At 35.8% G+C, this 15,632-nt stretch overlaps 1 protein-coding gene across 3 annotated transcripts in view; it reads right to left on the reverse strand.

The window, feature by feature from the left end:
* LOC110022345 (sucrose nonfermenting 4-like protein) overlaps positions 1–15,632 on the reverse strand; it is a 20,959-nt gene that overhangs the window by 3,176 nt on the left and 2,151 nt on the right. The window contains exons 2-10 of one of the 3 annotated variants that reach the window (XM_020721243.1): positions 11,923–11,988; positions 10,749–10,836; positions 10,294–10,479; positions 6,702–6,809; positions 6,558–6,617; positions 6,239–6,328; positions 4,318–4,452; positions 3,840–3,984; positions 3,553–3,726 (exon numbers count right to left, since the gene is read on the reverse strand). In XM_020721243.1, coding sequence (XP_020576902.1) covers positions 3,553–3,726; positions 3,840–3,984; positions 4,318–4,452; positions 6,239–6,328; positions 6,558–6,617; positions 6,702–6,809; positions 10,294–10,479; positions 10,749–10,817 — 967 coding nt within the window. In that variant the 5' untranslated portion in view covers positions 10,818–10,836; positions 11,923–11,988. Of the gene's footprint in view, positions 1–3,552; positions 3,727–3,839; positions 3,985–4,317; positions 4,453–6,238; positions 6,329–6,557; positions 6,618–6,701; positions 6,810–10,293; positions 10,480–10,748; positions 10,837–11,908; positions 11,989–15,632 lie in introns of all 3 variants that reach the window. The other 2 variants (XM_020721235.1, XM_020721227.1) reach the window with 2 other exon arrangements.

The following is a 15,632-nucleotide window of genomic DNA, read 5'->3' on the forward strand; positions in this document are numbered from 1 at the left end:
CTCTCTCTCTCTCTCTCTCTCTCTCTCTCTCTCTCTCTCTGATGCAGGGCTTTGGGGAGGCCCGGCCTAGGGAGTTCGGTCTGGCTTTCCTCAAGGGGGGAGGGCTACCGACCCCCCCTTTCATTTTCTTTTTCCCCTATTCCCCATCCCCCCACCCCCTTCCCTCCCTTCTCTTTCCTTGTAAAAAGTCTAAGAGAACAATTTGTGACACTAAAATTTTTTTTTCTTTTAGAAATCTTTATAATAGATTAGATACTAAAGAGGGTAAAAATATTTGTATAAACTAGCCCAGAAAAAAAAGAGAAGTTTAGTTTTAATTCAAGTGTATTAAAGATGAAAATCAAAAAGTAATTTTTTAGAGAAGAAAATCAACATATGTGGGTGAACTATTTTAATAAACTTTTCAATGTAGTTTCTGAAAATATAATCGCCTTTGGTGATTTTAATATAATTAATACTAAAAAAAAGTATTATTTTTACCGTCGCATTAGTAAAAAAGTTGAGGAGGCTTTAGAGGAAACCAATGGTGTAAAATCAATAGAAATTGATGATATTCCAATTGAAGTGTGAACATATTTAAGAGATCTGGGATTTTCTTGGCTTACTAAACTCTTTAATATTTTTTTTAAAACTAGAAAGATGTCTGAGTGAAGGAAGTTTTTTTGTCCCCATTTTTAAGATAAATAGGATGCACGAGAGCATGAATTATAGAGGAATTAAGTTGATGTGTCATACTTTTAAATTATGGGAGAGGGTAATTGAACATAAGGTTAAGGCGTGATACAAAGATTTCTCATAATCAGTTTGGATTTATGTTGGGCAGGTTTACTATGGAAGCTATAAATTCATTGAGAGGTTTGATGAATAAGTACAAAAAGAGTAAGGAAGATCTACATATGATTTTTATTGATTTAGAAAAAGCTTACAATAAGGTTCAAGAGAAGTCATTGGAGAGTTTTAGAGAAGAAAGGTGTTGATATGACTTATATTCAAGACACTAAAGATGTGTATACAATAGTTGTTACTAGTGTAAATATGAGGAAGACCCAAGTATTTTTCTATTTTCGTTGGATTACAATAGGGATCAGTTTTAAGCCCATACCTTGGTGTATGTTTTTCACTAATGATACTCTTCTTGTGGATAAGACTAGAGAAAGAGTTTGAAAAAAACTTGAATTATGGAGGTTTACATTAGTAGATCTAAAATTGAATACAAAGGAATGTAATTTTAGTAGTGGAAGCTTTAGCAGCAGAGTTGTAGCTATGACTGATCAAATTCTTAAAAGATGTGAACAATTTAGATATCTATTGTTCAAAGTGATGGTGATATAGATGGTTGCTATTAGTAGAATTCAAGTTGGTTGGTTGAAGTGGAGGAATGCATCGGGCCTATTATGTGATATAAGAAAACCACTTAGACTTACAGAAAAAAAGTTTAGAAAATGGTAGTGAGACCTACAATGCTCTATGACACAGAATGTTAGTCTTTAAAAGAGAAGCATAAAATAAATTTAAGTGTTGTTGAGATGAGAATGCTTAGGTGGATGAGTGACTTGACACTCAGAGAAAATCCGAAATAAATATATCAGTGATAGGATTGTTGTAGCTCCAGTGTCGGGCAAGATTAGAGAAAATTGTCTTAGATGGTTTAGTCACATTAAACGTCGATCATCTAATGATCCGGTTAGGAGAATAGATGTTTTAAATTTGACTTATGCTAAGAAAGGCAGAAGTAGACCTCGAAAGACTTGAGCATATTGTAAAAAATGATTTAATGTTTTAGAATTAAATGAAAATATGACGATCAATAGAATGCAATGGAGGAAAAAGATTCATGTAGCCAACCCAACTTAGTGGGATAAAGGCTTGTTGTTGTTGTTGTAGTAATGCAAAAATAATATTTTCAATTTGCTCCAAACAATAATTTAGAAGTCAGCAAATTTTAAAATTTCAAAAAAAGATTAGGAACAGATAAAATTAGCACAACAATTTAGAATTTGTTTCGCAGAGGGAGAAAAAAATATGTAATGAATTTTACCAAATCTCAATCACACATGCAAAACCCATCAAAATAATAAGATACAAAAAAAAGGATAAAAGTCATCATTTTGAAGACCCGAATCCAATGCAAGTACAAGAAACATCACCAGAAAGTTTCAATTAAGACCTGTAATGTACTAGAAGAATCCACATCAGCCAAAATTATAAGTTTGAGAAAAAAAATTTGTTTGTAATTTACACCGAAATAAAAGCCGTGGTTGTCCTATTGGAATCCAAAATTAGTACTTTCTCATAATGATCAAAATCTAGCTTAACACTGTGAATTTCAGATCAGTAACAAATCAGTTAGTACCAAGTCCGCCGTTTATAGCTGCAGTGATTTGTTTAGAATAGGAAACAAACAACCAAAAGTAAATATAGCATGAAATTGTTAGATAAATATGAATCATCCTCTAAAAGAAAAGGCAAGAATTGACATGCTAAAGCCAACAATAATCAAGAAAGGCCCAATTCTTTGCCATGGTGCAATATCAAGAAAGGAAAAATGCAATCAATCACAGCTATAGTGGGCGCGAGAAAGAAAATAGAAAGCCTAGTCCAAGCTATAGTGCATACTGAGAAAAAAAAAAGCAAATCAAGCAAGAATTCCCACAGCACTCTACTGGATGACATAAAGAGTTGGCACAAGTGATCGAGGAACATGCAGCACTAAACTAAATTCATTAGGCCACTCAAAATACTAGAAAACACATCCTGTTCTCATATCCGAACATTACAAGCATGTTACAAAAATAAAATAAAATAAAACCTGTAAAATAGAAAAATAAGACAGCCACAAATTGTAGTGTCATTGCCCTCACATAATGCTCCATTTTGAGCTTCCAACAAGCATAAGATTTCCCTCGACACATGAGACAAATAAACCCAAACTCAGGCTCAAAAAGAAAAAAAAAATCTAAATCTAAATATACTAAACAATGGAAAATCAATAGTTGACTGGTAACTAATATCACAAAAGAAAACTAACTCCTCATTGATTGATAATCATGAACCTTCAATAATAACTTTAGATCATCAGAAAGAAATCTTGAGATGTAATCATCACCAAAGCCTAATCCTAATGAACAATGAGAGCCAAAGCCGCTTAAATCAGCAGTTTGTTGATTTTCATCATGAGTTTCTTGTTATCTTGACATAGATGTCGCTGATATGATACACTGACATCCTCACAACCATTCAATTTTGATCTAATCAAAATTTGTTCAGATCAAATATTGGCCAACGTCATAAGCATTGGAAGGAGCCATATTGATCAATAATTGAATGAGGAAAAAGGAAATGTCACATCAATCATTTTATAGAGAATAAAACTGTACAAATAAATTGCAATTGATAGATGGCAAGTACATTCAAAAAATTTGTGGTCTTGACCACCCCGGTACTAAAAAAACAAATCCGAAAAAATTATTCTACTTCCAATATGTGCCATAATTCTTGATAATACAAAAGGATCAATCAGGAAATGCCTTCTGATATAGCATTGAGGCCCACCTTGAACTAACAAAGCTAGAGCAGAGCTCAGAGATGCATTCGGTCTCAACATAGCCAGTGTCTTTGTATTTGATTCCCCTATTTTGGGAACCCAAGTACCTATTGCAAGAGAGCATATTGGCTGATGTAGAATGGGCAAACAACGAGAAGAATGTCTGAAGTACCTGCATATGCCTGAAATAAATAACAAGCGAACTAAGTAAATGTGAAGTGCATGTAAATAATTAAGAATTTAAATTTTAAGTGTAAGAAAAGCAACATATAAACAACATATGGTAAAAACTCACACTTAAGGATCCCAGAAAGAGATGCTAGATGCAACAGTTGTGGGAAAAATCCATCCTGTGCGGATGAATGGATAATAGGAATTGTGGATACGTCATTTTGCAGAATCTTCAAAGCCACATCTTTTAATGAATCAAATGGACCAGCCTACAATAACCACAAACAAATCTCAAACCCAGTCCATAATAACCAAGCAAAGATGATCCGGGACATGCAAGTAAAGATGATCCTGAACAACCAAGTAAAGATGATCCTGGACATCCAAGTAAAGATGATCCTGAACATTACAACAGAAAATTTTATTGGGATAACCCAAAAAAAAAAAAGCTTAACAGATTATAGGTAGAGCGCTTTGAATTTCACTAGTCTTTTTAAGTATGTTAAATGCTTTGAAAGATGAATTGACAAAAAAAATTTTTTAAAATAACGAATAAAAACAAGGGACAACAACGGAAAATAAATTTAAAAATCTGAGCTTACATAGACCAGACTTCTTTGGCCTGATTTACTATGTGGATGAAATTGCCTACTGATTTGTTGCTTTGCAGATTTCCAAGCAGCTATTGTGTGTGTCTCAAGCTGCTCTTCTGTCAAATTGGAGCCATGACTCCCAAGCTGCAATAAATATAATAATATAGCCAGGATACAATGAAACGCATATACATTTAAAATAATAATAATAAATGAAAAAAAAGAACAATAATGGAAATAAAAAGTGAACATACCTAACCTTACAAAAAACTTTACAGCAAGAGAGCAATAAGAAATAGACAGGCAATCTTAGTTCAGTACAAATTTAATCCAGTACCATGGCATACACAAAAATCTGAATAGCCATAATCTAGTCATATATACATGCTGCAAATGATAAATAGCATTTCCTACAAAGTCCTGCTTGAGAAACAAAACTTCTCAACAAATTCATCAAATCACCAACCACAAGAACATGTTTCAAACAAAACCACAAGCAATGTACCAAATAAAAAAATGCATGCGAAAGGAAAGAATGAGAGTAGAAAGAGAGCGCTGTTGAATATCTAGGGAAAGAGCAGCTACAGCGTATAAGGGAAAGTGTGGCTTTCTTAGAGTTGAATGACAAGATACGGTAATGAAGCAAAAACTTCATGGAGCTCTCAAGGGAAACAGCGGGTACATCAGAGAATGATAGTGAAATCCTTTGAAATGTTAGTTTTATAAGAAAATAAGCGGGAAAAATGGGTTTAAGAAAACTTGGAGAGAGCAGCAGGGTTAGTGTGGTGGATCAACAATCAAAGGAAACCTATAACGAAGAGTTTTGTGCTGGCATGAATGTTCAAAAGTCTCAAACATGAAGAAAACCTCTGCAACAGAGAGGGTGAAAGATTAATTAGCATAATCATAGCAAGGGGCATTTCCATACATACCACACAATTCTTATGTATTTACATATCTAACACCTAAATTTTCATTTTTTACTCTTGTAACACTCAAATCTTTTATATCACAACAAAAAGACTACAATCACTAGCTTTTGAAAAGCAAAATACACCTTTTCATGCATAGGTAAGGTGGCATGATTGTAAAAATCAAAGTTAAGTGTTAGATATATAAATACACATAAATTGTGAGGCACGGATGTAAATCTTATAGTAATTGACCAAAAGGATTGAAGAAAAGGGTAATGCTAAAGCCGGATAAGAGGAAAAATAAGAGCAATAGCACAAAGTCATAATAATATCTGAAGGAGGAACTATTGACACAATGTCAGACAGAATGGACATATCAACAGGATTTTCTCCTCAGTCCCAGAAATGGAAGACCCAAAAACGACTAAAACAAATTGGATCAGTTACCGAGTCTTAACCAATTCAATTGATTATACATTCAAGATATAATACTACTTGACAAAAAAATCAGTTTACTTGTGACTAAACCATAATCTGATTTTAGATTTAACCTTTTAAACAGGTAGAATAAAACATACTTTAACAAAAATATTGTAGGCAAACTTACGCTTTTTTGCCATGGAATTACACAAATAAAAACTCAGCAAGCTAGATACAAAAATTAACCAATTTGGTGGCGTCAAGAGAACTACAACCATACTTAGAAAGCTTAAAGGACATTGTCAAACGAAAGAAATTACAAGTTTTAGCTGGAAGACAATACCAAACAGCAACTTTAGGCTCAACTGCTTAGACAGATATGTCCCAAAAAAAATTATACAACACACTCCATTGGAAGCAGAAAAATTACTGCTAAGCAAACATGGAATTTTTCTTTCTATAACAATAGCGTGCATAAGAACTTATATCAAGGAAAAGAGGCCAACTATAAATTTATAAAGGTACCAAACATCTACTATTAGAATATATGACCTCAAATATGGAGCAGATAAAAAAGGAAGTAATTACAGGCATACCTCCCTCAAAATTAATATAAAATCCAGTGGACTTAGCACTCCAACAAATTTACCCCTGTTAAAATCCCACAAAGGAGCCACTGGAATGCCCTGAAAAACAAATGGCAATTCATCATAACATTCCTTATTTAAAAACGTTGAATAACCTATGACATGAAAATTAATGGTCATAAAATAAAGAATGAAAGCTAAAACAACAAAAAGTAATAAATCTAGTGAAGTTAGAAAGATTCTTCGTTAAGTATCCTTTCAAGATGAAAAACTGAATCCATCAAAAAATGAAAACTCGCCGAACAAACTAGAAATATGAAATGCCTGCCTGTTCGTAAAGAACGTGGAAAGCTTGCTTCACAGGTAAATTGACATCTAGAGCAATGACCTACAAATCAATATAGTATTTATCAGATATTGGGCAATTCTCAACTTGAACATGGATTCACATGAAAACACCACATAAGTATACCTTTCCCGAATCTGGCAGCAAGCCATAAGCAGTATGCGAAGATAAAAAGCCAGAGATACAATGGCGCGAAGTTTCAATATCTGAATCTGATATTCCCAGACCTGCACCCTACATTGAGACATCGACTAAACATTTAATATTAAAATATAACTATATAGAAACACAAATCAGAGAAAAGCTTCTTCTTGTGATACATAAAAAGCATACAAAAAAGTCTGAAAAGGCATGAATTAAAAACAGAAGTAAACTGGCATGGATGCGCCATTGCCGGCGCGGGAGGCAGGACAGCTATCAAAGGGATGGTTGGAAGGGTAGCAGATCTGCGGCAACCTGTAGGGAGGCGGTCTGGATGGAGCAGCTGAGTTGTTTAAGGTTGTGGAGTGGGTGGGCAGCAACAGAAAGAGTGGAACAATAGTAAATATCTCGACAGGGTCGAGATACAGTCCGAGCACCACTCAAACCCATGAGGACGATCACGACCTCGGACAAGGGACAGCCGGAGCACCACTTAGATCCGTGGAGACAATCACCGTCTCAGACAAGAGACAGTCAAAGCACTACCTTGAAGTCGGATACAGCCCTCAAAAGAGAAAACACTCAGAAAAAACTAAATTCAGAGTTCATCAAATACAATTCCCTAACTCTAATCACAACCTCTCCTATTTATAAAGAGCCATGAACAATCTTAGAAAACATTTAAAATAAGGAGAATAAAAATAAAATCAAGATCTTGGATTTTGCGAAGGGTTTTATATTAGAAAATAAGAATAAAATAAGAATTTAGGCTTTCAAAAAAGGTTTTAAATTAGGAGAAAGGCTGAAAGGTTTTAAAATAGGAGAAAGAGAATAAAAGTTAGATTTCAGTTTTAGGACAGGTTTTAAAACATGAAAGTGTTAGGAAGGAAAATAAGAAAAGAAGGAAAGGAAAAAAGGAAAGGAAGAAAAAAGAAAATGAGGGAAGAGGAAGGAGGGGATGGGAAGGAGGGGGAGGCAGCCCCCTTCCTTGAGGACCGGTGGATCCTCTCCCAAGCCCTACGTCACCCCCTCACTCCACTTGACTTAGTATCACTCATTCCGACATCAAAGATTAGTAAGCACGTACCGCAAGCTGACTAGCTCGATCCAGGTTGGAGAAGGATCGAGTGGTCCTTCCTTGTGCATGATTCCCTTCTATTTGGAGCGAGGTTCACTCCTCTTTAACCTAAGACTATATATATGTTATTAGTTGTGTTTTAGGTCGATTTTGCTTCCAATTCTCTGTCTTCGGCGTCTTCCAACCTTGCTAGGATTGTATCCGAGGACAGGTTGTGCTCAGGTTGTATCTTGCTCTAAACCCTAAATCATCCCTTCGTGTTCATCCCTCTCCTACTTCCCCTGCTAGTTGTCGCACCATCCAACAGCCTGTTACTTGCTTCCGCCCCTACCAATCCACTCATTGCTTGTTGTCGCCCCTACCAATCCACTAACCGCTTGTTGTCGCACCCTCAAACAACCTAGCTACTTGTTGTCACCCCTACCAATCCACTTGTTGATTGTTGTCGTCCCTACCCATCCTCCTTTGCTTGATATTCAATCACAAGACCAACTTTCCCATGTTGCCGCTAGACCTCTATACCACCTACAGCTATCTGTTTCTACTACCTCGACACACAGCCCACCACCTTCGAACCTCCCCCTAGGAGTATTTTTCATTGGTTTTCCTACTTTCAAGTGTCTTTGTTTGCAAACCCCTTTATATTTCAGCAATAATATTATCATTCCGTTGTGATTTGGGTTATCTCTGGTATCATAAATTATTGTTAATTTATAAAGCTACAGATAGTTGTAAGCAGAGGTCAACAACTTCAGAAAGTCCAACATTTAAGGTTCCCCTCCACTACTTGCATACCCAAAAGCTTTGAAAACGTACTGCTTTCTAAAACCAGAAATTTAGCATACCCCCATGTCCAACTTTATGAAGAACATGAATTGAGGGTAAAAGTAAGCAATTAATAAGTTTCTCAAGTTGCAGACAGTCTTAATCAGAGGTCAATAATTTTGTTGATCCCTACCTAAAACTTATTGATGATTAATAACCATCACCAAATTTCATTTTATCTGTAAAACATAAAATCATACATATAGGACTAACTTTACAGTAGCATGTCCAAGCCATACATTGTTTTCCAGGGAAAATTGCATTTTGGCCTCAAGCAACTTGTTCTTTTTGTTCCCCATTTGTCCGCTTAGAGAGTTCAGTAATAAAAACCAATTTTAATCCACTCAGGCACATGGGTGCATAACAAAAGATTCTGTCCACGCAGAAAATTGTAAGTATATCCAAAAAGCAAGCATTGTCGCATTAAATGCCCAAAACCTTATGGATCTATTAACAATACAATATTGGAGTTTTTTGCCACCTCGGTCATTGAAAAACGATAGATATACGCTTGGTTATCGTTTCTTACTCTCAAACCAAAAATCAACTTAGTCATTATGAAACTGATGTACTTTAGCAGCAAAAATTTTTTTGACTTTCACGTGTCTCTCCAAAATAATTATAACAATATACATCTAACATTATTAGAATAGACCTTTCGTCCTCTTATTAGATTTCCTGTAACTATTTTTCATTGTAATTCTCCCTCTAGCAATTTCTCATCCCACAGGGTCTGCAAGGCGGCATCATAATTGGCATTCATACGGCTAGTGTGCCCCCACCAGAGCTTCAGGGTGGAGAGATTAAGAGGTTTCCAACAATTAACTACCTCTCATAACACAATGAGATAAAGATATGAGACTCAGATGAAATACCACAATTGATAAGAGTAATTTGTCTTTTGGCAAAAATTTTAGGTTAACTTTGACAAACCATCAAATTAGTTGGTTCAAGAAGGCCAAATCAATGCTAGCAGCAAAGAAAGGAATGACTAATTCAAGAGAAAATCAACAATTGTTACATGCTAAAAGCATTCAGAGCTACTGAGATCAATTCTGGTTGACGGATAAACTTTATTTTGAGAGAATGATGGATAATATTGAGCACCAGTTAAAAGCACTATACTGCATATCAATTTCAAACCTGAATGGCAAACAGTAAATAGTGAAACAATATCAACTAATAGCAAAAACATTTAATATTGAATTGGGCCCCAAAATAAAGATATGAGAATCAGATGAAGGCATGTTCAATTACATGCCTCAACAAATATATGAACGCAATCTTTCCATCCAACTTGTATCATACGAAGATACAAGATTGTGGAGAGGAAATAAAATGATGAATTGCCCAGTTAAATTAATAAAAAATAACGTGTAACATTTACATCAAACCTCAAAAAATATAGGAACGCAAACTTGGAGGAAAAAAAAATACGAAGCAATCAGAACTTGGAGAGGAAAAAAAATGATGAATTACCAAGTTAAATTAATAAAAAATAATGTGTCACATTTGCACCATACCATGCAGGATAAGATATAAAAGCATAAATATTCCATTAAAATTTATTGTTACATTTATCTAGAACGCAATGTGAACCTGGATAGAGAAAATTACATATGCACCAGACTGTAAAAAGTAGAATTGTGCTAGCAAAACTGAATTTAAGCTTACCACATGTTGGAAGGTTTCGTGATCCACTTCCATGTTTATTCCACTTCCAGGAGTCCCAGGGCTTAAGGGTGCTGTTAAGGAATCATGTTCCCGTGAAACAAAAAGAATGTTCACTATTCCATAGCTCCCTGACACAGAAGGTTCGTGCTCATCATGTCGCCATTCCCCATCAACACAGAATTTATACTGCATCATTCATGGGACAAGAAAATGAGAAACTAAAAATGAGAAAGGGAAAGGTACGTGGACTGGATACCTAAATTATCTACATAAAAAAATGCATACATCTTCTATAAACAATTGAATTTTGTATTTTAGGTAGGAAAGGTGTAGGCGATAAGTGGCAATCGCTTCTTTTGAAAGCAGATTTTACATAATGAGCACTTAAATATAAAATTCAACTCCAATATGATTTTCTCGTCAAATTAACTTTAATAGAGGCATCATATATCAACCTGATGCATGCCAGGTGCTAAGCGACAGGTAGCCTGAAATAGAGTGGGACAGCCCTCCACAGGAGACATTGGCACATGGTCAGCCCACCTGAGGACAACCGTCAAAAGAGAAGAATCAGTTCAATATGCCAAAAAGTGTTATTTCATAGCTATCTAAGAAAATGTAAAATGGACACTCTTTTATGGCTAATAAGATGTTCTGATAGCATCAGAGTATCAGAAAAAATAATAAACATTAATAATTGAAGCTCAGCGTCAGTCTATAAAGAGACAAATATGCATAAACTGAAACTCTCCATCCTATTACCGAGGGGTAATTGTGTAGCCACCTATTAGGACTTAGCAAAGATGTAAGTCAAACATTTTCAAAAAAAAAAAGGGTTTAAGTCAAACTCTGCCAAACAGATGGGTGGGCCTAAAGCCCGCCTTAAAGAAAATTCCAGATTTAATTTGACTAAAGAAAAGATTCAGCCTGGATTTGCTGTATGTGCATGGAGAGGATGGATGTTGTGGGTGAGTTCAGGCACATGCACAGAGTTTGGATCAAGCAAAAGAAAGAAATAAAATAGGAAAGTGTTCCCCAAACAGGAGCTACTTGATCCTATGAGTAATTACTAAATACATTGCATAAAAGCCAACTGAGGAAAACCAGCCACCAAACAAGACTTTCATAGGATTAAGTAGCTCCTGTGTGGTGAACCCCTTCCTATTTTATTTCCTTCTTTTACTTGAATCCAAAACCTGTGCATGTGCTTAATTTCACCTACAACATCCATCTTCTCCAAGCACATACAGCAAACCCAGGCTGAAAATTTATATCATAATTGTAAATTCATTGCCCTGAGACAACTATCAATCAATAATGAGAATCTTTTCAGTCTCAACTTTTTTATTGCAAATTGGTTGATATAGAATATAAATGTAAATTTCAAAGCTCAAACTATAAAGAAGAAAAGGCCCATTAGTTTTCAGTATTATATGAGCTTAATGAAACAAGAAAAGATTGAAAATGCATCCCAAAAACTTAGGTTGTAATAAAGAAATGATATTATTGCCTTCCTCTTAAGTGCCAACAAGGTTTCAAACCAATGGAATGCATTTCCATGCACAGTTTACATATACAAAAACAAAGTTTAAAAATAACATTTTCTCTTTCTTACTGTAAACATAGCACCTTTCCTCTCTCTTAGAAAAGACACCCCCATGGAAATTTCAGCCAAAGCTCGAAATATCTTTCCTCCTGCACAGTTGGCATGTCGTACAAGCAAAAAAAAGTTAAAAAATTCAAAATGTGAAGACTGTGGCTTAAAATAATAAATGGGTCCACATATGGGTCAAAGCAATTTCAAACTCATTGCTTGCATGGTGCCACTGTTGTAATTATTTTATGTTTTTATTCAATGAAATAATGTAATGACGGCTATATAAGATAGAACGTTTTAGCATTTTCTTATAAGGTGAGGCTAGGTAGCTCTCTCCTAAATAGGAACTTTGCTAAATTACCAAAGAAATAATATTTTGTATTTAATTTCAATCATGAATAATGTAATTTGCTTTCCATTGTTGCATTTTTCTTTTTCACAGTTCATGAAGGTCCCCACCAATCAATTTCTGTTTGCTTAGGATTGGCCACCATGGCAAAGATCCATCCTATACAAGATAGAACGTTTTAGCATGTTCATAGAAGATAGAGCTAAGTGGCGCTCTCCTATATAGAAACTTTGGTAAGTTACCTATGAAATACTATTTTGTATTTTTGATGAATGATGTAATTTTCTTTCCATTGATGAATGATGCAATTTTCTTTCCATAGTTGCATTTCTTTTTTTCATACTTCATGAAGAAAAAAACATCTCCCCCTACCAGTCAATTTCCTTTTGATTAAGGTTTGGCCGTTATGGCCAAGATCCATCCATAAAGTTCATCTACCAATATTTTGATAAATGTTGTATTCATAAACATTATTAGTTGATATTCCCTCATTGAATATGATTGTATTCCATGATCATAAAAAGCAATGTGGTGATGGTCTCACTCCATAATAAAATTGGTGCATCCATCTTATGGGTTTTAAAAAATTTTCATCTTAATAGTAGTTTATTAATATAGCTTTAATTTCTTGTTAATAAATTAAGGCAATGGTAAGTTCTTGTGATCCTCCTTGGTTTGTTGACCTAGAATAATCTTTCATGAAAGTTGATTAGATTAACATATTTTCTTTTTATGAAAAACAAAAGTGTTCAGTGCAGAATTTTCGTCCCCATCAAGCTCCTTAGGCCAATTACAAAGTTAGGTTTTATTCCTCCTGTTTGGACATCTGATGAGGGGTACCATGTGGAACGGGAGATGGTCTCTGAGTAACTCCACGTGATATTCCTGACATGGCACAAAACGACTACTCTTCGAACATGTTGTACCTCCCCATAAGGATAACTCAAGAGAAGGTCTAACCATCTCAAAAAGGTGTATTTATCGTATTTGTGGTTCCATGAATCTGATGTCAGCTCCTCAAGCTCGTGATCCTTTTGAACTGCCAAGGTTAGTTTTGTTGTAGCTTCTATTAACGCTTGTGATTTGCTGCCTTGAGGTACCAAAGTTTCATGCTCTGCTTAAACACTCATTACATCGAGGTCACTACCTTCCAGAACGACTAACGTTACCCCGGCCTAAATTTCTATTTCAGAATCCATTAGAACGGGTGTCGTCTCTTCCTCGCTAGCTGCAAGTGGAGAATTCTCCCGAAAGTTTCAACTTCTCCCATGTCGACTCTCACTGCCCAATTTTTCAACAACACCATACTTAGTGAAACAGATCTGTTTTTCAATGTCTGCAATGTCTTTAACAAATTTTTTTATGACGCCCTACTCAGTGAAGTCAATCACTCCCCTGGTTGTGCCTTCTGCTTCAACATGTCCAAACTTGTGGCACCTGCAACATTTTTTGGCTAGGACAGATTTGCAAGTTGGTTTTGTTAGGCAGTAGTAAGAGGGTTGCTTGGTGTTGAGGTCATTCCACTTCGGACGATAGAGTCTGCAACTTTGGTTGTAGTATGTTGGTAGGAACTGGCGTTGTGTTTCCCGCTACATCTTCATATCTTCCCGTTCTCCCCTTCGACATTCCCGATCACGGTAGAGGGTAACCTTCCATTCGATTTCATCTTCAATGTCCCCAATCCACCGCTGAAGTCGGCGAAATCTCGCCTTATTTCCTCCTGAGTAGGCTCGGGCATAGTTCTCTTTGGTGGCATGTTTGATGGATTGAGATTTGTGGAAGGAAAAAGAAAGAACAAAGAAAGAAAATAAAAAAAATACGAAAACAAAGAAGAAAAAAATTTGGTGTGGTAGATTGGGTAGAAACATATGCTAAAAACACTAGGATAGAACTAAGATTGAGTCAGCTCTAATACCAAATGATATTGGAGTTTAACCCAAACCACGACGCAAGACACCATTTTACTAATGGCTTAAACGCGGTTACAACAATGACTCAAAAGAAAAAAAAAAGATAATGTGTAAGTCAAAACATAAAAATAAAACATCATAGATAAAGATTCAACAAATGAAAACACAAGCAAGCAATGTGTGTGTAAAACATCACAATAAAGATCCAACTTTCCGAATGTTGGGGAGAGTAATGAAATACATTGGATGCCAATTATGCTTCCAGAACAAAAACTAGCATCCACTAACTGCTTGTTTATTTCTACTTCCCAACTGCAAACTACACCTACCAACAAACTAATTTAATTGGAACAAATATTCATTTTCACGGTGCAAAATGCTTGGATATAAAAAAAAATTTGGAGTGTAGCTTTAAGAATGAGAGAGTGCAAAGTGTTTCCCTAAAATAACTCTTCCATCCTCCGAATAAAATCTCCTATTCAATCTCCTCTAGAACTAAATTCACTTTCTGAGCCATAGAAGCATCTTCAGTAATCACCTTATAGGCAGGATACTTTACAAAATTCAAAAAATGTCCAAGAGGCACCTCAAATACTTCTACAATCTTCAAAGCTAACAAGACAAACCTAGGATCATTAGAATAGCAAAACTAGACAATGATCAACCACATCAAGAGTTAAAAGGGAGTGTCACTAGCCTACAAAGGGCTTGAGGTAAAAAATTACTTTATTTCTCAAATCTTGCATTCAAAGAGTTAGAAGCATCAAAAGAAAAGAAATTAAAAGAATTAGTGTTCATTGAGCACCCATGAGACATGTAACATGAAACAATGTCAATCAATGACAATCATGAATGAGCAGTATTTTGAACTTTTTTTTATGGCAAGGTCAGTAACGTGGGAGCTTCCTACAGAACCTTTGTCGTGTTCCCTGCTATAGTATTGGGATGTGTCTGCAATCCCTGCTACAGTACCGCAAACTGTAGTGTGAGATGGCGGATTGGATCGATTCAGGATGGTCGGTTGACCATTCCTTTATTGGATTTCCATACTATTTGGAGTGGAGTCCACTTTTATTAACACTAAGTCTATAAATATTTGTGTTTTGGGGGACTTTATTTCACATTTTCTTTCAGAACAACCATCCGCGTCCAGATTTTTCCTTCTAGCATTGTATCTGAGGGTGAGTGTTGCTCCAGATGTATCTCGTTTTGAGGTGGTAACTCTTCTCCAAGAGTCAAATTTTGCTCCAGCTGCATTTCGCTCCCAAAGTGGTGTATCCTTCTCCAACTCCTTCACATCCCTCCCGCTTTGCTACCAATCCTTTGTCTTCACTGCAACCACCCCCGGCTGTCTTCTCGTAGTTCCTACTCACTCAATTGTGTCTTGTTCACTACCAGCCGCCGAGAAGCATTCATCTGGCACCTCTGCTGTTGTCCTAGCTCCCTCCCCCCCCCCCCCCCCCACCCCACCCCCCACCCACAC

Source organism: Phalaenopsis equestris, unplaced genomic scaffold, assembly GCF_001263595.1.
Source record: "Phalaenopsis equestris unplaced genomic scaffold, ASM126359v1 Scaffold000002, whole genome shotgun sequence".
In the NCBI taxonomy this organism is placed as follows: Eukaryota; Viridiplantae; Streptophyta; class Magnoliopsida; order Asparagales; family Orchidaceae; genus Phalaenopsis; species Phalaenopsis equestris.